The sequence below is a fragment of the Erithacus rubecula genome (genome assembly GCF_903797595.1).
Source record: "Erithacus rubecula genome assembly, chromosome: 25".
In the NCBI taxonomy this organism is placed as follows: domain Eukaryota; kingdom Metazoa; phylum Chordata; class Aves; order Passeriformes; family Muscicapidae; genus Erithacus; species Erithacus rubecula.
The window spans coordinates 1,129,206-1,152,209 of record NC_136677.1 but is presented as its reverse complement, the minus strand read 5'-3'; the positions used below and the strand labels follow the sequence as shown (position 1 = coordinate 1,152,209).

The 23,004-nt window shown below is 58.2% G+C and overlaps 3 protein-coding genes across 9 annotated transcripts; all 3 read left to right on the top strand.

Moving 5' to 3' along the window:
• The first annotated feature begins 55 nt into the window (after nt 1-55).
• Nucleotides 56-6,340, top strand: MPZL3 (myelin protein zero like 3). Its single transcript, XM_079326930.1, has 6 exons — nt 56-203; nt 1,120-1,286; nt 1,680-1,890; nt 2,730-2,895; nt 3,587-3,650; nt 5,384-6,340. The coding sequence occupies exons 1-6, from the start codon at nt 131-133 to the stop codon at nt 5,408-5,410; spliced, it is 708 nt and encodes a 235-aa protein (XP_079183056.1). The 5' UTR covers nt 56-130; the 3' UTR covers nt 5,411-6,340.
• A 2,890-nt stretch (nt 6,341-9,230) lies between these two features.
• LOC306812368 (uncharacterized protein) lies at nt 9,231-12,922 on the top strand. Of its 6 annotated transcripts, none has more exons than XM_079326923.1 (7): nt 9,231-9,468; nt 10,661-10,818; nt 11,187-11,409; nt 11,487-11,622; nt 11,945-12,005; nt 12,186-12,281; nt 12,435-12,922. In XM_079326923.1, the coding sequence occupies exons 1-7, from the start codon at nt 9,423-9,425 to the stop codon at nt 12,594-12,596; spliced, it is 882 nt and encodes a 293-aa protein (XP_079183049.1). In that variant the 5' UTR covers nt 9,231-9,422; the 3' UTR covers nt 12,597-12,922. The 6 variants fall into 6 exon arrangements, with proteins under 6 accessions (XP_079183049.1, XP_079183047.1, XP_079183046.1 ...); XM_079326921.1 differs by lacking the exon at nt 9,231-9,468 and adding an exon at nt 9,592-9,708 and having other exon boundaries at nt 11,493-11,622; XM_079326920.1 differs by lacking the exon at nt 9,231-9,468 and adding an exon at nt 9,592-9,708 and having other exon boundaries at nt 11,490-11,622.
• A 1,159-nt stretch (nt 12,923-14,081) lies between these two features.
• Nucleotides 14,082-19,717, top strand: SCN2B (sodium voltage-gated channel beta subunit 2). 2 transcript variants are annotated; one of them, XM_079326912.1, is made up of 4 exons: nt 14,082-14,707; nt 17,090-17,256; nt 17,418-17,628; nt 17,723-19,717. In XM_079326912.1, the coding sequence occupies exons 1-4, from the start codon at nt 14,638-14,640 to the stop codon at nt 17,920-17,922; spliced, it is 648 nt and encodes a 215-aa protein (XP_079183038.1). In that variant the 5' UTR covers nt 14,082-14,637; the 3' UTR covers nt 17,923-19,717. The 2 variants fall into 2 exon arrangements, with proteins under 2 accessions (XP_079183038.1, XP_079183039.1); XM_079326913.1 differs by lacking the exon at nt 14,082-14,707 and adding an exon at nt 15,260-16,171.
• Nucleotides 19,718-23,004: the final 3,287 nt, after the last annotated feature.

Here is a 23,004-nt window from a genome sequence, read left to right as displayed (position 1 = left end):
CCAGCACGGCGACCCAGGTGTGCCCAACTGCACCCAGGTGTGCCCACCCAGGCGCCGCGGCCATTTCGGGGCTGCCCCGCCCTCACCTGCGCCAGGTGAGCGCCATGTTCCGGGGCTGAGCCCGGCCGGGATGCGGCGCCGAGGGGCGGCGGGGGCCGGCGGCCGCCTCCCGCTCCTCCCGCGGGGGGCTCTGCTGCTGCTCGGTAACGGGGTGGGATGGGGTGGGATGGACGGGACGGGAGCGGCGCTGCCCGCGGTGCGTCCCGCGTGGGAACCGGGCCGGGAGCGCTCGGGATGCGGCTGCGGGAGCCGTGGATGGTCCCGGGGCGGTGGGAGGCTCGGGAAGGGGTCCCGCGGTGCTCTGTGTTCTGGGGGCGGTGGGAAGCTCGGGAAGGGGGTCCCGCGGTGCTCTGTGTTCTGGGGGCGGTGGGAGGCTCGGGAAGGGGGGTCCCGGCTCTGGGGGCGGTGGGAGGCTCGGGAAGGGGGGTTCCGCAGTGCTCAAAGCTCTGGGGGCAGTGGAAGGCTCGGGAAGGGGGGTTCCGCAGTGCTCGAAGCTCTGGGGGCAGTAGAAGGCTCGAGAAGGGGGGTCCCGGCTCTGGGGGCGGTGGGAAGCTCGGGAGGAGCCTTCCGGGGGCGCCGGGAGCTCGGAGCTCGGTCTCCCCGGTGCGGTGGATGTGCCCGGACGGGGATCGGGGCAGAAACGGCTGCCCACACACAGGAAACAAACACGGAGAGCTCTTGGCGCAGTCAAGAGACTGAGACTGCCGTGCGGAGACTTTTGACCCCGATGCGTGTGAAGTTCAGGCGCCGTGGCCAAAAACCAGAGCAGAATTGTTTTGAAGTGCCTCAAGCTGAATCTTCTCAACTCGTCAGGGACCCAGCTGATTCCATTTCTCAGCTCTTTGTCTCCATACCTAAATATCTGTGGTGGCTCTGCCCAAGTGCCTTATTTGGAGCTGGTTCCAGTCCCACGGAGGATTGATCAGGGAAGTTGGGGAGGGAGTCACTGCTTTAGTTTTTGAATTCTGGCTGTGCTACACGTCTCACTATTTTTGGAACAAATTTGCACCTCACAGATAACAAGAAATGAATCCCTGCCTTTTGTGCCTGCTCCATCAGGTGTCTGCAATGCTCTCTCCCTGGAAATTAAAGCCAGCCCTAAAGTCCGAGCGTTCGTGGGTGAGCAAGTGCTGCTGAAATGTTCCTTCAAATCCAGTTCCCCCATCACGGAGAACCTGCTGGTGGACTGGACCTACCGCCCCCTCCCTGGGGGCCCGATGGAGAGAGTAGGTGGAACAGGGCCAGGACTCTGAAAATGGGAATTTTCCATTTGCTTTGCTGGGCTCTTGCTTCACCTGGTTTGGGAGTCTCGTTGTTGCCTTCTTCCCCCTGTAAAATTCCTTTGCTGTTCTCTGGGTGAAAAAAATATTCTAGATAAATACAAAATAGCATAGTCGTGATAAAGTAGATAAATTTGGGGGTTTGTCACAAGCATTGTGTGCTGCACAGAACGACTGTAAAGATTCAGTTGGTATCTTTATTTCTCATAAATAGGAAATACTCTTCCTGACTTCTTAATGTGCCATTACTTCTTTATTTTCGCAATGCAAAAAACCCAGTTCACTCCGCTTTCTTCTGTGTGTTTTATTGTCACAATTATTGCCTTTCCCTCCTTGCAGATTTTTCATTACCAGTCCATCCCATACCCTACAGAAGCAGGGAAGTTCAAAGACAGGATAACCTGGGTTGGGAATGTTGCTAGAGGTGATGCTTCCATTGCTCTCCAAAGTCCAAGGCTCAGTGACAACGGGACCTTCATCTGCAGCGTGAAGAACCCTCCAGACGTTTATCACAACGTTCCCCAGACGGTGCTGCTGGTCACAGAGCGGGGTAAGGCTCCCTGCCCATACTTTGGCCTCACCCTGTGACTGAGCTGCTTTATGGGATCTTGGGATTCTGAGCATCACGTGGGAAACGCTCCCTGAACCTCCACGCTGGAGTTGGAGCAGAGGTTACCTCAGCCCTGCTCTCTGAGCTCAGTTCTTTGAGAGCTCCTGCATTGATCTGGGACAGGGGGAGCTGTGCTGATAACAGGAATCAAAAGTGTCCCTTTGTTCAGAAGTTTCAGCCTCCGCAAATTGCGGCAGAACAAGTTAAACATTGAGGAAACGCTGGCCTAAAAATAATCCGCACATCACAAGCTCTGATTGTCAGTAATAATTTCCTCATCTGCCCTGCGTGCCAGCCCTGCCCCAAATTCCCAGCTCAGCCGTGCTGTGGAACTGTGTCTGCAGCTGCCTCCCTCAGCCTGCCTGGGCTGGCTTTGGGGACAGAGCCCTGCAGCTTTGGGGACAGAGCCCTGCAACTTTGGGGACTGAGGTTTTGGGCACAGGAGCCCCACAGATATGGGGACTGAGATTTTGGGGACAGGAGCCCCACAGATTCAGTGCCTGCAGGTTTGGGGGACAGGAGCCCCATAGATTTAGGAACAGAAGCCCCACAGATTCAACACCTGCAGCTTTGGGGACAGGAGCCCCACAGATTTGGGGACTGAGATTTTGGGGACAGGAGCCCCACAGATTCAGGGACTGCAGCTTTGGGGACAGGAGCCCTGCAGCTTTGAGGACTGCAGAGGTTGGCACAAGCTGTTTCCAGTCTGTGTTTCAATGAAATCCCACCAGGCTGTGCCCAGGCTGAGCTCAGCCTAGCCCTGTTTCCCTGTGTTTCAGGCCTGGCCTTCCAGCTGAGCTCAGCAGCTCTGCTGTCCATCCTGGTGTTCCTCCCTTCCACCCTCGTGGTCGTTTTGCTGCTGGTGAGGATGGGGAGGAAATTCCGGGTGCTGAAGGAGAAAGGAAAATGTGGCTACAAGAAATCCTCCATTGAAGTGTCTGATGAGTAAGTCCTGGCTGCAGGCTGGAGCCTGTATTTCCACTTTGGGGTGTTGGCACAGGCATGAGGGATGATTTCCCCACTGTCCTTCAGTCACTGGTGTCACCCAGCAGGCAGAAAGCTTTGGAAAATCCCCATGCTGGAGACAAACCAAGTGCTGCACGTTCCATTTTTTCTGTCATTTGTGTGAGGAGCACCATGGAACTGAGAAGTTTAGGTCAGGCATGTTTCACTCCTGTAATGAGGTTTATTTGAGCTTGAGTCAGCAGGATGTTTTGCATGTGTGAGCTTTGTCTGCTGCATTTTGGGGTGAAGTCTCCATAAAAGCAAAATAAACCCAACAATGCTACTGAGCAGAGGTGCCAGGTACTGCAGGAGCCTTGGAGCCTGAACTCCCTTCTGCCCAATTCCTTGCAGAGTTATTTTTTTACTACTGAAATCTTTTAATGTTTTTGTTGATGTTAGAAGATTTGCCAGCCAAAAAGCAACTTTTGTCTCAATCTTTGTGAAGTGCCACCTTCAAAATGAGGTATCTGGCAGCTTTCAGTGTTTTTGGCTTTGCTGTGCAGACTTAAAGGCTTTTCCTCACAACAAAAAACCTTCAGATCCATGTGGGATAACCAGAACTCACAGTCCAGAGGAGGTTCTGGCATGTCTGGGGGGAAAAGTCCAACCTGATCTTGTGCTTTTCCTGCAGGCCTGAGCACACAGGCACCGCTGGCTGCGGGGGGAAAATCAAGGAGTGGTGCCTGAACTGTGTGGTGAGTAAAAGTTGGGATTTTCACCAATTTTGGGGTGCTAAGAGCAGCAGGTAGAGGGTCCAAACACCTCTGGCTGTCCAAGGTGTGCCCCCAAGGCTTCCCAGCTGTGGGGAGTGAGAGCTGCAGGCTGCACTGGTGGGAAATCTGCCATGAGATCAGAGTGATTTTCATTGTGCTTGATTAGAACCAAAGCCATCATTTTAAGATGATAAATCAAGGTTGAAATTGCTGCTGTGGGGTTTATCTGGGGCTCTGCATGAGCAGTTGGGGTTGGCAGTGACCCCCCAGCCCTCTGTTTTTGCAGAGATCTTCCTCCTCTGACCTCTCTTTCATCACCAAAGGACGTTGCTCAACCCTCGTGGTTGGTTTGTTTGTTTGTTTGTGCTTTTTGTTTGTGGTGCTCTCTGAAGTGGGTGGCTGCCTTCTAATTCTGCTGCTTCCCTTCCCACCCCAGCAGCAGCTCCTGCTCCACTCCTGAGTGCTCCTGTCCTGGTTTTGTGTGAGTGCACCACATTCCAGAGTAATGCCTCAATTCGAGAGGGGTTCCATTCCTTCAGTGCCCTGCAGAGCAGATTTACCTCAGGGGCACCTTTGCTCTCATGCTCACAGCCAGGACGTGAGTTAAGGAGGATTTAAATAAATACATGTTGCTTGATTCACTCTCCTAATACCAGTGATTCCAAATGTCCCAAACGGCCAAGCCTTCAGACAGGCGTGTGCTGATGGTTCCTATTAGATACAGGATGAAAAGCAGGCAATTACGTAAGTTGTACATAAAATATTTACAGTTCTGCATTAGGCAGAGCAGGCACAGAGCTGCAGGAGGTTTTGGAGAGGTGCAGGAAGCAGGAAATGCCTCGGGAGGTGCAAGGGCAGCTCCAGGTGACGTTCTGGGAATCAGGGAGGTGCCAGGAGGAGAGAAGGGGAAGGATGGAGCCCCAGTTCGGTGAGGAAATGCTGTCGAGACACGGGAGATCTTAAAAATTGAAAATTGTCCTCTCATCCTTTGGGAGGAGTCGAATTGGAATGATAAAATCCTGCTGCTTTCATGTGGAGTGTTTTGTCAGGTTTGATCCTCTGCTGTCTGATACTGAAATATTTATCTGATCAGGTCCCTGAGGACGCTGCCCTCTAACGAGTCTGCACTTTTGAGGTTTCTCTAATGTGCTTTTTCATGCTTCATATGTGACCAAACAACTAAAATGGCAAAGCCAATGGAAAATCACTTTAGACTCCAAATATCTGGAGTGTCAGTGTTTTCCCTTGCAGAGTTGAGGTGTTTGGGTGAGCTCCCAATGCAGAGATGCAGAACTGTGGCTACAGCAACCATGGACTTCTGAAGGTGGGAGTTTTTCAGGCTGAAAAAAAAAAAAAAAATTGTGCTGCCCAGGGCTGTCTCTGCAAATTCTGGTTCATCTTCAGCTGCTGTTCCTCTTAAAATATATTTCACGTGTGGTTTATAGTCTGGTGATTGTGTCTGGGAGAAGTCAAACAGGTGACATATTTATATTTATATATTTATATTTATATTATTTATATTTATGCCACTGTATAAATATATGTATAATATATTTGTTTTTGCAAGTCCCTGGCTTGTCCCAGCACAGCAGCAGTTTTTGGGAAGCATTTAGGCTCTTGCCAGAAGCCCAGCCAGGCTCAGGATTTGGCTGAGCTCATGACTTGATTCATCTCTTCACACATAATCTCAGTTTCTCTCCATGTTCCCTGTTTAGGACACGGATGAGGAAGATCCATACTGATGGAAGGCTGAAGCTGTGGAAAAAGACAAAAGTTGCAAAAAAATCCTGGTTAGATCCTTCCAGAGGCTGCTGGGCAGGGTGAAGGACGTTTCCTGCTCTTGGTGGATTGGAAGAATAATGCTGATGGGATAACTCACTTCTATTTAAGCACAAAATAACAGTTTTCTAACAATCTTTCTAATTTATTGGTGAAAAGAAAATCTCTTGCCCTCGGATCTGTGATCCAGAAGCTTCAGTGCCTGCAGTGCCAACGTGCCTTGGCTTTTCTGCAAACAGGTTTGGTTTATTGGTTTGATTTTTTGGTGATATCTCTCTTTTCCTGAGCCCTGGAAATCCAGCTTTTTGAAGGATAGGTTGCTCCAGCTCTCTGGGCACTGACAAGGTTTATTCTCAGGTTTTTTGGGACATACTGACTCTCACCAGTTTGATGAAGTGATATCTGGCATCCTCTGTCTTGGAGTGAAGAGAACCTACTGCTTTTGAAGTATTTTTTAATTCAGCTGCATCACTGGGTACCTCTCCTTCTGCTTGTAGAAGTGAAGCCCAATTCATATAAAACAATTTTTAAAAAAATATTTTTAATCAGAAATGTAAATGGGGACTCTGTTTCTGGGGACACACAACCCCATCTACCTCAGCCATGGACTCAAGCACTGCCCAAAGCAATGTTCTGTTTGCAGTAGTTGTTTTCTTCCTCCCTTCTTCTGGGACCCATTTTAGGGAAATGGTTAATTGTGCAGCATCACTTCCCCTTGATGAAGGTATTTCCTCTTTCACCAGCCTTATCCAACGAGTAGCAGTGGAATTAATCCACTCAATCCCTAAAAAGCTGCTTTCTTTCTGTATCAGTCAGATATTTTCCTTTTACTGATGTGCTCCAGGTTTGCTGTTGATTCTGCTGTGCAATTACCAATAAATTCCATTATTCCATTCTGGGCTGTGGCTCTCTTTATTTGGCTAAAACCAGCTGAACTCATAAAACTGCCATCCTGAGGTGTAAAAATCGTGGGTAAAGGTTTTTAGGGAGCAGATTTGACCCAAAGGGAGCAGGTACCAGGTGCCCCTTCAGCTGGGTGCAGCCTCCAGGTGTGGTGAAGCTCCCTCTGAGAGGCAGGGCAGATTTAGATCTGTGCCTCCAGATAAATACATTTCCCCCCCATTTACTATTTAAAATCTTGTGGTCCCTGGTGATGCAGCATCTCTGTCAGCCAGAACTTTCCTGGGAAAGGCTGGTGGTGGGATCATGCAGCCCAGGGGAAGTGGCTTTGCTGTTCCACACTCACACGACTTCCCCTGGGGAACCAAAGGCTCTTTTTTTGCTGCAAAAAGCTGAATTTCAGCTGTGGCTCCTTGGCCATGAGAGTGCTGGATCCTGGGCAAACATTCCTGGTGTGAAGCTGAGCTGCCTCCTTGGAGCTGTGAGTGGAGCTGAGCTTCCTCTGCCACCCATGTGGAAATTTCTTGGTGCACACCAAACCCACTGAGGCTGGATGGAGAACAGGGGGAGGCAGGGATGGAGAACAGGGGGATGCAGGGATGGAGAACAGTGAGATACTGGGATGGAGAACAGTGAGATACTGGGATGGAGAACAGGGGGATGCAGGGGTGGAGAACAGTGAAATACTGGGATGGAGAACAGGGGGATGCAGGGGTGGAGAACAGTGAGATACTGGGATGGAGAACAAGGGGATGCAGGGATGGAGAGCAGTGAAATACTGGGATGGAGAACAGTGAGATACTGGGATGGAGAACAGGGGGATGCTGGAATGAGAACAGGAGCTGCTCTGGTGTTTCGAGGAAAGAGGAAGGGTGAAAATTGCCTTTCAGCATGGCCAGGGGAGTTGCACCAGAGGAAGATCAGGGGCTGGAGTGTGTTTCAGAAGGAGGCAGCTGCCCACGCTGTGCCAGGCAGGTTCAGGAGCCCTGGCAGCACCAGGGGAAGGCACAGCCATGTCACTCAGTGCTGCTGCTGCCTCACTGGGACAGGATCTGGGGTGCAGCAGAGAGCTCTCTAAGCAGCTCTGCTCCCCTAAACCAAGGCAGGAGGGAGCACAGGGTGTGTGCCTGGAGCCTCTGTGTCCTGGACTGGGCACTGTGACTGGTCAGGCCAGAGCCCAGCTCATCCCTGTGAGGTGTCTGCTGAGGTGCCCCCTCACCCCTCTCATGCAGATGTTCCTGCAGCTGGTTTCCTCTCCCTGTTGTGCACCCAAATTTCATGTTCCGCTTTCTCTGGTGTGTGAAAATAACCAGAGATAGACTGAGAGAGGGAACCAGAGCTGCACAGGCAGCCTTGAGATGATTTAGCAAAGGATTCAGACCCCAATCAGTCCCTGAAGAGCCCTTCATGCAGACAGGCTGACTTCTCCAGCCACACTAGGTGAGTATTTTTTGCTGTGATATTTGTTTCTGGATGTTTTTCCCTTTGTTTTTGCCAGGAGAGCAGCAGTGCTGGTGGCTCACATGAAAAAGCAGGGAAATGTGAAGGCCATGCAGTGTCTGTGCCCCTTTTCCCCCAGTCAGTTTGGGAAAGGCAATTTGGATGTGTCAGCACTGGCAGAACAGCCTGGTGAGTGGGTGCTGGCTCCAGCTGGTGCCTCCCAGCCCCCTCTCACTGCTGTGTGCCACAGGGAGAGACCCTGCAAAAAATGTGTTCCCAGCCAGGACCTGAAATCTTGCTCAAAACCAGGGCAATAAATCCAAGGACTGGTGGCCAATAACGCTCAGAGCCCCAGCAGTGCAGCTTTTGGAGGTTCTGGGCATAGAAATGTCAGATTTCTGCACTCAGACAGGACAGGATTTTGAGCTGGCTGCTATTTTGGCTGCTGCATGGTCCTGGGAGGGTGCAGCTCTGCAGGTTTTGGCAGTGCCTCTGGCAGGGGTGCTGTGCCTGCTGCCCTGAGCTGTGCTGCCCTGGGGCTGAGCAGGAGCTGTTTGTAGGTCAGGCTGTGCAGAGAAGTGTGTCACAGCAGAGCTGCACAGAGCACAGCAAACCACACAAAACCCAACCCCAGAGGGGTTCTGTGCCTTACTTTGACAGGCAGATGGCAGAGAATTCCAGAAGGTTTGCAGCCACTTCTCAGGATGTTTTTTTTTTTGTGGGAAGGCAGGGTGATGAAGGTACAAAAGCTGTAGTGATTTTCTTGGCCTAAAACTGATCCAAGGGTCCCCAGCAGCTGATTCTGGGCCTGGAATCTCTGTCTGAGCCTCTCACTTGCACAGTGGAGTGAAAAGAGAGAGGCCACCAAAATGCCAGAGATGATTCAGCTCTTGCCTTTCTATTTCTCTTTTGTTTCTGCAGTGTTGGAAAATAAGTGCTGGCAATGGCAGCCTCCATTCCAGCTTCTCATGAGGGTTCTCTGGGCAGGAGAGCTGCTCTCAGGAACTATTTACCCTAAAATGAGTGAAAATCCTGGGTCAGGGACAGGGCAGCAGGGCACTGACTCCTGCATTCCTTTGAGCACTGTCTAGCACATTCCTGGTTTATCCTTAAACCTATGGAAGGATTTTCTACCCAGAAAATATCCATCCTTTCATAGGCAGAAAGGAGATGTCATCTTTATTCTGAGAGATGTGGAGCAGATCAAGCTGAATCCAGAGCCCAGACATGGCATCACTCCAGCAGAACCTCTCACCATGTGCAGCACCCCTGGGCAAAGGTTTAAATCTGGAGTAGAGGGTCTGTGCTTTAGCACCAGACTTCTCTGATTCTGTTTTATTAAAAACCTTCTGATTGCTTTGGGAGCAGAGTCAACACCTGCAAACATCTCAGGCAGGCTCGACCCCCAAACCACCGGAAAAAACGGTGACTTCGGTGGAAACACCAAGGGGTTCAGCCTTCACCCTCTCCCCCACGCTCACTCTTCTTTTCCAGGCTCAGATATCAAGGTGATTCGTGCCTTAGGGGAAAATGAAAAGGGGTTCAGTGTTCCTCTGACCTTTAGCTGGCTGCCAGCCCTTGGTGTCCTGCCTCAGGGGACGATGGAGCGTGTGTCACCTCTGCTGTTCTTTTCAGATGGAGATGAAGATGTTGCTGAGCCTGGTCCTGCTGACATGGCTGGGTAAGTTCTAAATTTTATTCCCCTCTGCCTTTGCTCTAAGACCCAGCAGTTTCTCCTCCTGTGAGAAGCCCGTGGAGCTGCTCCTCTCCTGGGTGCCAGTCCCTCTGGCCCTGGTGTGCTGCCTCTCCCCTATGTACAGGCTGCACTGGCATCCCTGGATGTGTCCTGTATTGAGGCTCCAAGGCTTTGAACAAAGCAGAACTGCTTCACCAAGTCTAAATACAGGGAGAGGTTTCCAAGGTATTGATTTTGGCTCTGCTCGAGGCAGGCAGCTCCCTTGGTCTTCTCCGCTGGCAAATATTTGTCATTTCCAGCTCCTCAGCTGGTCAAGACCAACAGAACTTGTTTGGGAAGCTGCAGCACTTTGCATTCATTATTCACAGGGTTTCAAACAAACACTTGGTGCTCGGCCAGGGCCCAGCCCTGCGTGGTTGTGGACGGGCTGAGCAGAGTGGCTCGGCCACGAGGACGAGCATACCTGTCTGAGCAGCTCCCCTCTGAATCAGCTCAGCAAACAGCAGCCAGAGCCTCAGGTCCCTTGCAGTGCCACTGCAGGCTGAGGCAGGTGGGGTTGACGAGCCCCAGTGAGGTTTTCTGCCCCACTCACTTCAGAGAATCTTTAGTTCGGAGAAGGCCTTGAACCCCCTTTCCGCCGCACGCTCTGCAGCTGCTTCGTGCAGGTTGCCAGCTCTGCACTCTTTGATCTTCCCCTGGTTTGCTTTTTTTCCCACTGTCCAGCTCCTCGAGAAACTCCAAGCTGTGGTTATGTGGCCAGACAAGTACAAGCTAAGTCTGGAGCCTATGAGCAAAGGGGAAGGAAGCCAAATGGGCAGTGAGGGAGGAACTGAAATTCGTGTGAAGCGCTCGAATTGCCCCTGGCCTGGTAGAGATGAGAGCAGCACAGGTTCTCCCAGGCAGTGAGTCACAGGCACAGCCCTGCAGGAGCTGCAGGCTCTGGCTCCGAGGCGTGGAGGGCAGGGGCTGTGCTTCCCAAGTCCCCTTCGGCTGGATCACAGGGCAGCAGCCCTTGGTGCGGCGGCGGGAGGATGTGCTGCCCCACACCCCGGGCACGCCACCAGCAGGGCTCTGCAGCGGTCAGCGGCCTTCCCTGGAGAGGACACAGCCATGGGGACAGGCTGGCTGGCCCTGGCCGTCCTCCCTGGGCTCATCCTGCTCTCCTTGTCCCCGGCAGAGCGGTGCAGCTGGGCTGCAGGGGTGTTCATGGAGCCCCAGCTCCGAGCTAGGACTGGTGACTCCGTGCTGCTGCGCTGCCTCTTCCTGGACCCCGACAGCAAGGGAGGGACCCTGCTCAAGGTGGACTGGCTGCACAAGGCAGGAGCTGGCACTCAGGTGGGTCGGGACAGGGGTGGCAGGGGAGGGGACACGGGGTTGGTGGCAGGGGAGGGAGGGCAAGGCAGCTGTGGGGAAGCAGCCATGGGGAGGATGTGGGGAAGCAGCCCCGGACAGGCTGTGGGGAAGCCCATCCGCCTGTGGCCAGGCCATGAGGAGAGGAAGTTTCCATGAGAGGACAAAGGTCACCGTGCAGGGGACCCGCAGCACTGCTGCTCTGGGTGCTGCATCCTGGGGCTCTCCCTGAGAGCTCTGGACTCTGTTCGAGCAGAACAACCCACGGAACAGGGAGAAGGTGTGAACTGAGAGCTCTTGAGCAGGGGCAGGCACCTGACATCCTCCAGCTGATGCTGTGTGTGCCCTGGCAGGAGGAGATGGTGTTTTATTACTACAGCAGCCACGGGGTCCCCGTGGGCCGCTTCAGGAGCCGGGTGCAGTGGCAGGGGGACGTGTCCCGCCGGGACGGCTCCATCCGCCTGCACGACCTGCGGCTCAACGACAGCGGCACCTACGAGTGCGAGCTGCGGCTGCTGGAGGACAGCAGCATCTTCAAGAGCCAGACCGAGCTGCTGGTCAGCTCGGGACCCCGAGGTGCGTGCCCTGCTCCCGTTGCCTCCCCCCGGCTCTGCGGGTCCCCGCGGTGCCATCCCTGCTCGGTGTGTCCCCAGCAGGAGGAGGAGGAGGAGCGGAGGGTGCCGAGGATGCCGCGCCCCTGAGAGACTCCGGGCTGTGGCCGGCCGTGGTGGGCTGTGGCTGCGTGGCCGTGGTGGTGGCGTTCTTGGCCGGGCTCTGCGTGAGGAAGAGGTGCTGACGCTGATTTTGGGTTTATGGGGGTGAGGGAGCAGCTCCCTGCCGCCCTCCTGCGCTGCTGTGCCTGGCCCAGCTTTGCCCCGGTGGGCTCAGGTGTGAGGGTTCAGCTCCGCAGGTGTTGGGGTGCCATCTAGTGTCACCCTGCCCTGGCCGGTGTCCCCTCGGCTCCCAAAATTCCTGGGCTGTGTCAGCAGCGGGGAGAGCCTGGCCCAGGCATTGCAGAGGGGTGTCAGTGTCCCGGGAGAGGCACGGGGGGACAGGAGGAGCAGGTGATGCTTCTCCCGGAGGTGACACTGCTGTGCTGCCTTCGCTCAAGGTTTGCAAGCGTCACAGCCCTGGAGAGGATGGGGAAGAGCAGCAGCAAGAGCAAAGCAGAGGTGAGAGCTGAGGCTGGAGGGGTCACTGGGGTTGGGTGTTGAGGGAGGGGATCCCACACCTGCCCAGGCACGAGGGGCCGTTCGCTGGCCAGCTCCAGCCACGGCTCTTGGGGCTGGCCCTGTGACTGGGCTCAGGCTGCCCCTGTGTGGGTTCCAAACACCCTGACCTGCCCCTCGCAGGAAGCAATTTACTCCTCAATCCCTGGAGCCGAGGTACCCAAGGCTGAGCAGGAAGCAAAGAAGAAGAGGAGAGCTGAGGAGACGTACATAACCATGGTGAGGAGCCGCAGCAGGAGTGGTGGGGCCCCCACATCACTTCACCAGAACCTCACTCCCTGTGCCAGACCCCAGCCCCCCGTGCCCCTTGCCCTCTTCAAACACACCCTGGTACCCTGGTGAGGCTCTCACCTTGTCCCTTGCTCCCTGCAGCACCCATCTCACTGCCGGGACAACGGCGTCTACGTGGAGCTGGGCAAGAGGGCGATCCCGACGGAATGGATGGCAGAGGGGACACAGGGGGATGGACAGGGCCAGGAGCCCCACAGCAGGCCAGAGGAGGCATTTCCCCCACCTCCAGAGCAGCAGAAATAGCTGTGCCACGGCATGGCAGCCCCTTGTGTCCAAGACACCTTTGTCCCTCTGAGGACTGAGAGCTGGTGACACAGCACTGTGAGCCTTGTGCCAGGGCACTGCTGGGGCACAGCCCACCCCAGCTGTCTGCAGGGGACCAGGGGACATCTGTCCCTCTGGCTCTTGCCCCCTGGACTCTGGAGAGAGCGAGCACAGCCTCACATTCCAGCTTTGATCCTGGCCCAGGATAAGAATCCCCAGGACAGGAGATGCAGCGAGAGCAAACACAGCATTTTTCTGTAGATAATAAAACTCAGGGAGTCTTCCCTGGTGCTATCTTCATTTCACCTCCTGCCTAAGCATGTGATGTGCAAGTGTTCCAAAATCCCCCTGGCCCGCAGCCTGGGATCCCCTGAACCCATGGGACACCCGCCAGCCCCAGGGCTCCAAAACCAAACGGGACAAACAGGGAGTGCCTTGGCAGCAGGGTGGGGACTGTGGGGAGCAGGGTGGGGAATGGGGGGAGCAGGGTGGGGACTGTGGGGAGCAGGGTGGGGACTGAGACCCCTGTGGGCTCTGTGTCCCCTGGCCATGGGTGACGGGGGAGCCCAGCCACCCCTCCCGGACCCCCTTTGGCAGCGCTGGGCGGGCGCTGGCGCTGCTCCCGCTCTGCCCCGGGGTGCGGGGTGCCCTCCCTGCTGCCAGGCTCTATCTATAGATGTTTGACAGCTGCAGGTGCGCAGGGAGCCGGGACCCTCCACCTCCCAGCGCTGCCGGCACTGCAGCGCCGCGCTGCGCTCCTTGGTTCTCGTTGACACCCTGCTCTCTTTTCCCGCAGGCAGCACAGGGATGGGATTCAGGATGAACCAGCCCCCGGAGCGGGGTGTGGGGGGTCGGGGGGTGGCACAGGGCCTTTGTAGGGTCGTGGCAGCCGTGATGAAACAGAGCAGAGCGGGTTTTGCCTGCCCAGGGTGGGTGGGAAAGTGCTGTGTGTGTGGTGAGTGCTGCTGAGCGGAGTTGGTGGAACACTCCTGTGCCTTCTCTCCCGGCTGTCCTGCCTCCCCTCCTGGCTCTGGCCAGGCAGAAGAGCCCCTCTGCGCCCCTGCTGCCTCCCCCGGGCTCTGCTGCACAGGAACCCAGCTGTGCCCTGCCTCTGGGGCACAGCATCCCTCACCTCTGCCCAGTGATGCTGTCCCAGCAAACGCCTCCACCCCGTGTCCTGGGGCCTGAGCTGCTCTGCCACTACCTCTCTGCTCTCAAGCAGGTCATGCCTTGTCTTTGCTGCACCCCTCTCTGCAGCTGGAATCCAGGTGTGGAGCCCAGGGCCCAAAGGCTTCCATGCCCGATGGTTCAAAGGGGACCAAAGACTTTCTCCAGCCCTGTAACTGCTGGGCAGAGCCTCCCCATCCCAAGGCTGGCTGAGGAAAGGTGTGATCTTGGGAGAGGATGCTGCTGGAGAAGGGGAATGAGCCTCCAGCAGTTTGGAATGACGGAGCTGTCTGGAAGCAGGCAGGTGACCAGGAGCACCTTTACCTGCAGCAGCCCACCTGGGGCATTCTGCCTGGGCTGCTGGGACCCCTCTGCTGCTCCCAGCCTGGAGCAGCCCCCCTGCTCTCTGCCTGGCTCTAGGAAGGCATTCCCAACCCTCCTGGGCCCCTCTGGTCTCTCCAGAACAGGAGTATGGTGTGAGCAGGGCTGGGCTCCAGCCTCCAGCAGGGCACAGGGGACACCCCTGCATGTCCCCAGCGAACCTGGGGGCTGTGGGGGCGGCAGACCCCACCGTGTGCCGCAGAGCAGGGAGCCAGCACTGCCAGGAGCTGTCGCCTGCAGTTCAGGGGAAAATTTTTCCGCCCTCCCACTCCGGCGGCTGCAATCCACCAACCACAGCATTTACTGCTTTTTTTCACCCCAGCACCGCTCCAGCCATATTGGGCTGTGGGGAGAAAGCGGCTCTAATGTTCTATGTCACCTGCAAATAACCCGGGCGTTCGAAAAAGCACCTCCACCACCTCCACAACCCACACCAACACCACGTCCTCTCCACACACAAAAGTCCGTCAAAATGAGCCCGGAAGCCTGGCTCCCGCAGCCCACCTTGTTCCTCACTGGCCTCACCTTGCTCCTCTCGCTGGGTAAGTGTCGGCTTGAGCCCCCCTTGCATGTGCCCAGCTGGGGACACACCCGTGTCGCTGGCCAGGAGCCCCCTGCCCGTGTGCCAGCCCTGGGGATGGGGACGGAGGGGGTCTGGCTCTGCAGAGAGCCACCAGCCAGGGTGACCTGCTTTCAGGCAGGATGGGGGGGCATGGTACCACTGCATCTCCTGCTAAAAACGCCCTGCATCCTGCTGGGTGTGGAGCACAGAGCCCTTTGCACGCCGGGCAGCTGGGGACAGGGCTGGCGTGGGGACGGTGCTGCCAGGTGGGCTGTGCTGGCTTGTGGCTGTCCTTTGGGGCGCTGGCAGGTGGGCTGCGCTGGCTTGTGGCTGTCCTGTGGGTGCTGGCAGGGGTGCTGTGGCTGTCCCCGTGGCTGTCCCCGGGCTGGTGGCCGTTTTGGGGGCCGTGCTCCATGTGTACTGCCCGGCTGCTGTGTCAGCAGCTCCGCGGCCGCATCGATCGCGGCCGGGATGGCAGCGCTCCTTTGAAGTGCTGTCCTGGAGCTCCTGATGGGCTGCTTTTCCCTGAGGAGAGAGCCTGGGAAAGGAGGGTACAAACCCTTGTCAGGGCTGCTGGAGAGGCTGCTGTAATTGTACCCCCCCAGCCTGGGTGCAGCGTGACGGAGCGTTTGGGAGCCTGCGCAGCGCCGCAGGACACGGCCTGGACGCTCCCTGGGCTTTTGGGGGTTTCTCCCCCCTCCTCCTTTGTCCCCCAGGGCTGAGTGCTCGGCCACTGGCAAAGTTTGGACCCCCACACATGGCAGCTCCTAGGCCGTGGTGTCCCTGCTTGGGTTTGCTGCTGGTGGCTTCATCTCAATGTAGAGCCCTGGGGAGCCCTGAGGACACAGGACAAGGCCATGTCACCCACCTGCAGGCACACAGGGCACCGTGTGAGGGGCACTCAGGCAATGATTCCCTGCAGGGATCCCCTCCAACCATTCATGGCTATTCTCTCCCATCCCTGCAAGGTTTTCTTGGAGGCATCAAAGGTGTTGGCTGCCACAGGGTAGCAAGGCTGTGACACTGGCTCAGGACACTTCTTCCTGCCTTGGGTTCTGTAACACGTCCCCATGCACCAGCTGTGCCCATCCCTGTGTCCCCCATCTCTGTGGGAGTCCTCCCTGCACTGGGTCTGGATGCAAATGGTTCCCCATGGCTGCCAGCACAGCAAGGAGCTGCCCCCAGAGCTTGGCCATACCAAGAGCTCCCCTCTGCCCCCAGGGAGCTGCAGGGCACTGCTGGTTCACACCTGGCAGTGGGACCTGGGCTCAGCACAGCTGTACCTGCAGCCTGGGAAAGGCTCTTGTCCCTGGCTGCAGAGCCTGGCCCCTTTCCTGCCCTGCTTGCAGGCGGACGCAGCGGCCAGCGGAGCAGCCCTGACATGCACCCAGCTTGGCCTCGGGAAGAAGGTTTGAGAGCAAAGAGCAGCAGCCCAAGGGGAGAGGTGAGGTGATCATAAAAGCACCTGGTGGCAGTGTCACTGTACCTGCCCTGTAGGGTGTCACGCCCCCAGGACACTCTGGTTCCTCCCAGGGCTCTCTGTCCCCGTGTCCCTGTGCTTCTCAGGGCTTTGCAGCCAGCTTGGCTGCACAGGAGCCTGTTCCTCTCTCCCAGCCTGGGGACAGTGCTGGATGCAGGCGCTGGGTTTAGGTGCTGCTGAGGAGAGCTGCAGGGAGGGAGTGGAGGAGGAAGCAGGGCACAGACACCCCATCCCTGCCCACTCCCCAGGTGAGCCCTGTGAGCTGCAGCAGGTAATGCCTCTCTTTCTCAGCGCGGCCAGGGAGCAGGGACTGCCCTTGTTCCCCCAGCAGCCATTGGAACCTTGCTCTGGTCATTCCCAGCTGGAATTCCTTGCGTGGGCACTGCTGGCAGGAAAAAGCATCTGCATTCCCCCCGGAGCCCCTGGGGCCATCCCAGCCCTCGCTGCCGTAGCTGTGTCCTGCTGGGGATGAAATGTGATGAGCTCAGCCTTCATCTGTGTGTGTGTGGCGCCGGCCCCGCGTGCTGATGCTGCAGCCCCGCACAGCCATCGATCCCGCAGCAGCACAGCCTCGGGGCACAGGCTGGCTGCAGCCTGCAGCCTGCAGCACCGGGGATGGCACAGGAGGGACACCAGCCCTGGCAGAGCAGGGACAATGCGCTTCCTGCCCGGCCAAGGGACAGTGCCAGGGATGGGGCTGCTCCTCTTGTTTCTGCTGGGCAGGGAAATTCCAGTCCTGGCTGCATGCAGAGTGTGTGGGTGTGCCTGGAAGGCGATGCCAGCCCTATGGAGAGCTCTGTGCAGGCAGGGCAGCGTGGGGACATGGGCTCAGCTGCCAGGGTGGCTGCCTGTGACACCCCCAAATTCCTCTGCATTCGGCAGCACCCCCGAGACTGGGCATGGAGGTCATGGCCCCTGCCACCATCAATGCCTTGAATGGCTCCTCTGTGAAGCTCTCCTGCACCTTCAACTCCTGCTACAAGGTGGAGAACAAGCAGTTTTCCCTCAACTGGACGTACCAGGAGTGCAGTAACTGCTCGGAGGAGCTGGTGAGTCTCGCTGGGGATCAGCTGGGGGACCTGGACCAGCTCAAAGGATCCTGCTCGGGGTTCCTTACAGGGCAGCATGCGCAGGGAGGGGGTGCCTGGCTGGGAAATGAGCCCGTGGGATGGCAATCACGGCCTCACCTGCTGTCCCCACGGCTGCCCAGTTCCTGCAGTTCCGCACCAAGATCATGAACAAGCAGCTGGATCGATTCGGGAACCGCGTGGAGTTCACCGGCAACCCCGCCAAGTACGACGTGTCCTTCACCCTCAAAAACGTGCAGCTGGAGGACGAGGGCACCTACAACTGCTATGTGCTGAACCCCCCCGACCGGCACCGGGGCCACGGCAAGATCAGCCTGAAGGTGCTCACCAAAGGTCAGTGGTCCCCTGCGCTGCGGGGCACCCACGGGTGCAGGGCTTGCTCCCAACTGTTCCCAGTGGACACTGAGCCCGTGCCCTGTGTCCCCAGAGCCCCCCAAGCACGACTCGACGGTGGCCGTGATCGTGGGCGCCTCCGTGGGCGGGTTCCTGGCCGTGGTGATCCTGGTGCTGATGGTGGTGAAATGCGTGCGCCGGAAAAAGCAGCAGAGGCTCAACACGGACGACCAGAAGACAGAGGAGGAAGGGAAGACGGACGGCGAAGGCAACCCGGAGGAGGGCACCAAGTAACGCCCCCTGCCCGCCCCTCCCTCCTGTCCCCTGTACAGCGTGACCCTCTTGATGTGCTTCCCAGAGCAAGGATTTCTGTCTCCCCAGAGCATCCCTCCTTCCATGCAAGCACCCAACCCAGCCTGAGCAGGGCGCAGAGAGAAGGTCCCCGGAGCCTGGCTGTGCTGGGCAGGGCTGGGGAGGGGGGCTGAGCTGGGACCAGCCTGTCTCCTGCTCTGAGTGCCAGAGTTGTGAGGAGGTGTGGGGACAGGCTGGGGAGGGTGAGGGGGGACCTGTGCAGTCCCCACCCATGGAGGGACTGGAGCAGGGGGTGCCAGGAGGGGCAGAGGGGTCTGGGCAGCCCCGTGCCCCATTGTCTGCTCTCTGTCCCAGTAGAAAATGAGAGCAGGGGCCAGCAGTGTGTCCTGGGGGTCACGGCTCATCCTGACGTGCTGCTGCTGTGCCTGGGCTACTGGCACTGGGATCCCCTGTGCTGCCAGTCCCCTCCTTGCAAGTTCCTGCTCCTCAGGGACTGTCCCAGGCTGCTCAGAGGTCAATGGCCAAGGCCATGAGCCCACCCAGTGTCTTGGAGCTTTGTGGTGTTTTGGAACCATTGACGGCTCTTGGTGTGCAAGGGTTGGACCCTTCTGCCTCTCAGGCTGTTTTTGGGTCTGGGCATCTCAGCCCAAGGTGCTGGGCTGACTGTTTTGTGCTTGTTTCCTTCCTGGGGAGGGTGATGGTGGTGGAAGATGCCCTGCTGATGTGTCAAACTGAGGTGCTGGGGAGTGCTTGGGGCAAAGAGCTGCTGAAAGGGAGAGGAGCTTTTGGGCACTTGCTGGGAAGGACTGGGCACAACAGCAGGCCCAGAGTTAGGACAGCTCTGTCAGCCTGGAGCTGCCCTGTGATGCTGAGACTGCCTCCTCCAGCCTCCCTGCAGAGCACTGCACACTGTAACTGCCATGGCAATGCACTGCCAGCCTGCCCAGCCCCGTGTGCCACCTGCCTCACCTGGCAGGTGAGCCAGGGGTGCAGGCAGGGAATGACTCAGGGCCGTGTCCCCTGTGGCACCAGACCTGAGCTCTTTTTCTCCCGTGGCTGCCAGGAGGGGGACAGTGCACAGAGCCACAGGGGACACTGCCCAGGGCCAGGTGATGGAGGTCCTGTCACCCATGAACTGGGGAGAGGGAACACCTTTGCAGTGTCCCTGTGCAGAGAAGGGACACCTTTGCCATGTCCCTGTGTGGGAGCCATCCTGACAATGCCATCAGGCCCCAGGGATGGCAGGACAGCTGTGCCCTCCCTGCTCTGCCCCATCGCTTTCCACCCCAGCCCCACGTGCCCTGTCCATCCCACAGGACCCCGCTGAGCCCCACGCTGCTCCCCTCCCATCTGCAGCAGGAATGTGCCGTGTCCCACCCTGGCTCCCCACAGGGGACAGCTGTCCCTGGCTGTCCCCACACCGCACAGTGCCAGAGCCTGGTGTCCCCAGCTCCTGGTGGGACTGAGCCAGCACCTTGGGGGCACAGAGGCCTCCGAGCATTGCACATGACCAGTCTTGCATCTGCCTTTCATTTCTTTTCGTGCACTACCCTTGGATTGCAACTTGCCAATGCACCTGTCTGTACATAGCTGTACACAGCAGAGAGCCGAAAATCCACAAATACAGATCTGTACACACAGGAGGGGCTGCTCTGGCTCGTGGTGTGGCCTTGGCTGCGCGCCTTCCCCCGGGCTTCTCGTGCCGAGCACTCTGCCGAGCGTGGGATGTTTTTATTGCTCTTTGTACAGTCAAACAAACAAAAGAACAACAAAACACCGACTTTGCCCTCGATGCTTTTGTGCCGCAGCGTGGAGGGGCAGGACAGGCCCCTCATTGCTCTGCCTGGGGGGATGAGCAGGCTCCAGAGTGGAGCTTGGTCCTGCTGGGGTGCTTTGGGTGCCAGGGGAGCCCAGGGCACCCCGTGTGTTCACAGCTCTGTCCCTGGGAGCTGCCACAGCCAGGGCAGTGCTGGGGGTGGGAGCGTGACCAGTGCTGCCCCAACCGTCCCACAGGGATGCTCCACACCCAGTGTGGGGCCTCCAGGAGCTGTGTCCTGTCAGCCTCTCCACCTGTGCCTCTCAGAGAGCTGGGATTGATGGCAGGTAAGGCTCAGCAGGCTCCAGCAGAGCCCGGACACATGCCGGGTGATGGACACCCGTAACCGGCTGTTCTCCCGCTCCAGCAACGCCGTGGGGGTGCTCCAGAGCAGCACGACACAACTGGGGCACAGTTAATGGGCACATCCATCAATTCACCCACCGTGGAGACACGAGGGAAGCTCTGACAGCCGCCCTCCACCGGGCTGCCCTTCACTCTGGGCTGCGAGCGCCGGTGCATCCCAATTCCTCACACAAGCAGGGTCTGGCCACATGCTGCCCCAGGGCACTGCCACCCCCTCTTTGCACCTTCCAGCCCTGCCTTGCCCCCTCCCCAGCCCAACAGCAGTGCCAGTGGGCTGAGCTCTCCCAGTGTCCCTGTGCCTGTGCCCTGGACACATCAGAGTGGGATCAGCGCTGCGGAAAACTTCCAGCTCCCCGTGGCACCTGTCCCTCCTGGAGGAAGGGCACCCAAATCACCTCCATGTCCTGCTGACACAGTCCTGCAGCTCTGGGTTGCTGCTGGGGGTGTAGCTGATTGATCCCTGGCCCGTGGCAGGGAACAACTTTGCCGTGCGGGAGGAGCAGCTCCCCGGAGGAGAAGGTGGGGTTATCCCCACCCAGCTTTGGGGGGTCAAATGCAGCTGGAGGTAAAGGGGGTGGGGGATCCCTTGGCACTTTCAGGATGCTTGTTAGAGTGTTGCTGGCAAAAAACTTGAGGAGAGCAGGGGGATCACAGAGGAGACCCCGTGGGACACAACAAGGGTGAGTTCTCCTCACTGCAGGGGAATGAGGGCAGTGACAGCCCCAGCACTGGTGCTTCACGGATTCTCCAGAAACATGGACATTCCTTGTTACAGAGCACAAGCATTTCCTTGGGCCAGGTGGGATTGCAGGTGTTAAAAAGCAAGAGAGGTGGTAGGAGGTTGGAGGGACCTCTGCCTGATCCTGTGCAGAGTCACGGGGGGCTGTGGGTGTCTCAGGGAGAGTGCAGAGCCACAGTCCCTGCAGTGCTGCCCTGCTGCCGGGGCTGGGAAGAGAGGGCACCTGGAAAGGGAAGAACCTGGGGCTGTGAGGTCCGGGGCAGTGAGGGGTGTGAAGGGCAGCTCTGGGGGATCAGAATTGGGAGGGTTCAGCAGAGGTAGCCTCGGGCTGTACCGGGTCGGGATCAAACTTTCTCCTGGGGTACAGCAGGGCTGCCTCGGCGGTTCTTGCAGATGCTCTGCAGTGGCTGCTGGGGACACGGCCGCTCTTCCCCTGCGTGTTTCAAGGGCCCGTGGAAGGGGGTGAGGAGCCTGTGCGCTCCGGAGGGCAGCAGCTCCGCGGGCGGGGGCGAGCGGGCAGCGGCAGCGCAGGGAGAGGGGAAAGCACCGCTCCGAGGGAGAGCTGCAGGCAGCCGAGAGCTGGAATGACAAAAGCAGCCAGGTACTCACCCGCAGTCTGTGCCCGAGACCTCTCGCTCAGCGTCCAGCCCGGCGAGCGCGTCCCAGCCCTGCAGAGCCTGATCCCTGCGGTGCCTCCTGCCCGCTGCCAGCTGCCGGGATGCCAGCCCACCTCGTCTTTTAAAGGTCACAGCCAGAGGACCTTGCAGTAAATAAAAGGTGCTGATGGGAGGCTCTGTTCCAGCGTTGCCACCTCCTCCTCCCCCTCCATCGGCAGGATGTGCTCGGGGTCCGGGAGCACAGCATCGTTTGGCTCGGGGAGGTTTGGGAGGAGGCTGGCACTGTCCTCTTGGGGCAGCCCCTGGCAGGATGCTCCAGGGCAGCCGGGGCCAGCGCTGCGCCTGCTGCGCTGAGCTGGGAACTGCAGCCCGACTGCTCTGCTCAGCCCTACCTGGTCCGCACCCACGTGGAGGGAGGCAGGCGCCCTGCTCGGACAGCAGCACCCGGCGTTTTAACCCTTCCTGCTGCGCCAGTGCAAGGTGAGAAGAACTGAGGGTTCACAGGCGGCCACTGTGCCCCCGGCAGGCTGTGAGCCAGCTGGCAGCACCCCTGAGCCCTCCTTCCTGTCCCCCAGGGAGGTGACAGTGTCCGAGCACAGGGTGCTCGCCTTCCCTGAAAGCAGACGCAGCAGCCTGGTGCTGGGCTCAGCAGAACAGGTTTCCGCTGAGCCGCAGGAATCCCGGATCTCTCGCCGGACACCCGTGTCCTGCCGAAATCCCCGGGCCAGCTGCTGCCAGTGCCCTTCCGTGCCCCGGGCTGGGGACAGCAGAGCCTGGGCAGTGGCAGATGTCTCACGGGATCAGCCGGCCGAGGAGAGTGGCCGGAGCTGCCAAGTGTGACAGCTCCATCAGGCGCTGGTGACAGCCAGCGTCCCGCTCCCAGCCCCGGGGCTGCGGGCACGGCTGTGCCGGGCAGCGGGCACGGGATGCCAGGCTGGCACCCCTGAGGGGATGCTCAGGGGGGAGAGGCGGCTGCAGGGCCGTGTCAGCACGGAAAAAGCTGGATGCTCACCTGCCCGTGCACCCCGTTAGTGCCGGTGCCCGCAGGAGCTCTGTCGTATTTACTGGCTAGGTATCCCAACTTTCCTGCCTCCAGAAGGATTTAAGGCTCTGCTGAGAAGATTCTCAGTGGCAGTTTAGCCAAATGAATCCCAACTTGAATCCCGAATATGAGCAAACTTGGCAGGAGCCTGAGCATCCCAGGAGGGGCTCCTCCACACCTTCCCCTGCACCAGGGTAGGGGTGCTGCTGCTCCAGGTCCCCACTGCTGCGGGTCCTGTGTCTGGATGCTCAAACTCACCTGCACCTGTGCCTCTGGCCCCAGCAGCCAGCAGACACCCCTGCAGGGGTGACGGGCGTCCCTGCAGCCCCTCGCATCTCTGCCTGAACCCTCACAATTAGCGATGCTCCAGCAAACGCTGCGCTCCTGCTCCTGTCTCCACCGAGCGCCTGCGGCTCTGCTCCCCTCGCTGTATCCATCCTCTGCCTGAATCCATCCTCTGCCTGAATCCATCCCCTCCCTGAAT

Coding starts and splice junctions, on each gene's coding strand:
- MPZL3 (XM_079326930.1), top strand. CDS start 131: ATGCGGCGCCGAGGGGCGGCGGGGGCCGGCGGCCGCCTCCCGCTCCTC. Junction 1,891..2,729: donor GCTGCTGGTCACAGAGCGGG/GTAAGGCTCCCT, acceptor CCTGTGTTTCAG/GCCTGGCCTTCCAGCTGAGC. Junction 2,896..3,586: donor TCCATTGAAGTGTCTGATGA/GTAAGTCCTGGC, acceptor CTTTTCCTGCAG/GCCTGAGCACACAGGCACCG.
- LOC306812368 (XM_079326919.1), top strand. CDS start 9,600: ATGTACAGGCTGCACTGGCATCCCTGGATGTGTCCTGTATTGAGGCTC. Junction 9,709..10,660: donor TACAGGGAGAGGTTTCCAAG/GTATTGATTTTG, acceptor TGTCCCCGGCAG/AGCGGTGCAGCTGGGCTGCA. Junction 11,410..11,486: donor GGTCAGCTCGGGACCCCGAG/GTGCGTGCCCTG, acceptor GTGTGTCCCCAG/CAGGAGGAGGAGGAGGAGCG.
- SCN2B (XM_079326912.1), top strand. CDS start 14,638: ATGAGCCCGGAAGCCTGGCTCCCGCAGCCCACCTTGTTCCTCACTGGC. Junction 14,708..17,089: donor CACCTTGCTCCTCTCGCTGG/GTAAGTGTCGGC, acceptor TGCATTCGGCAG/CACCCCCGAGACTGGGCATG. Junction 17,257..17,417: donor GTAACTGCTCGGAGGAGCTG/GTGAGTCTCGCT, acceptor ACGGCTGCCCAG/TTCCTGCAGTTCCGCACCAA.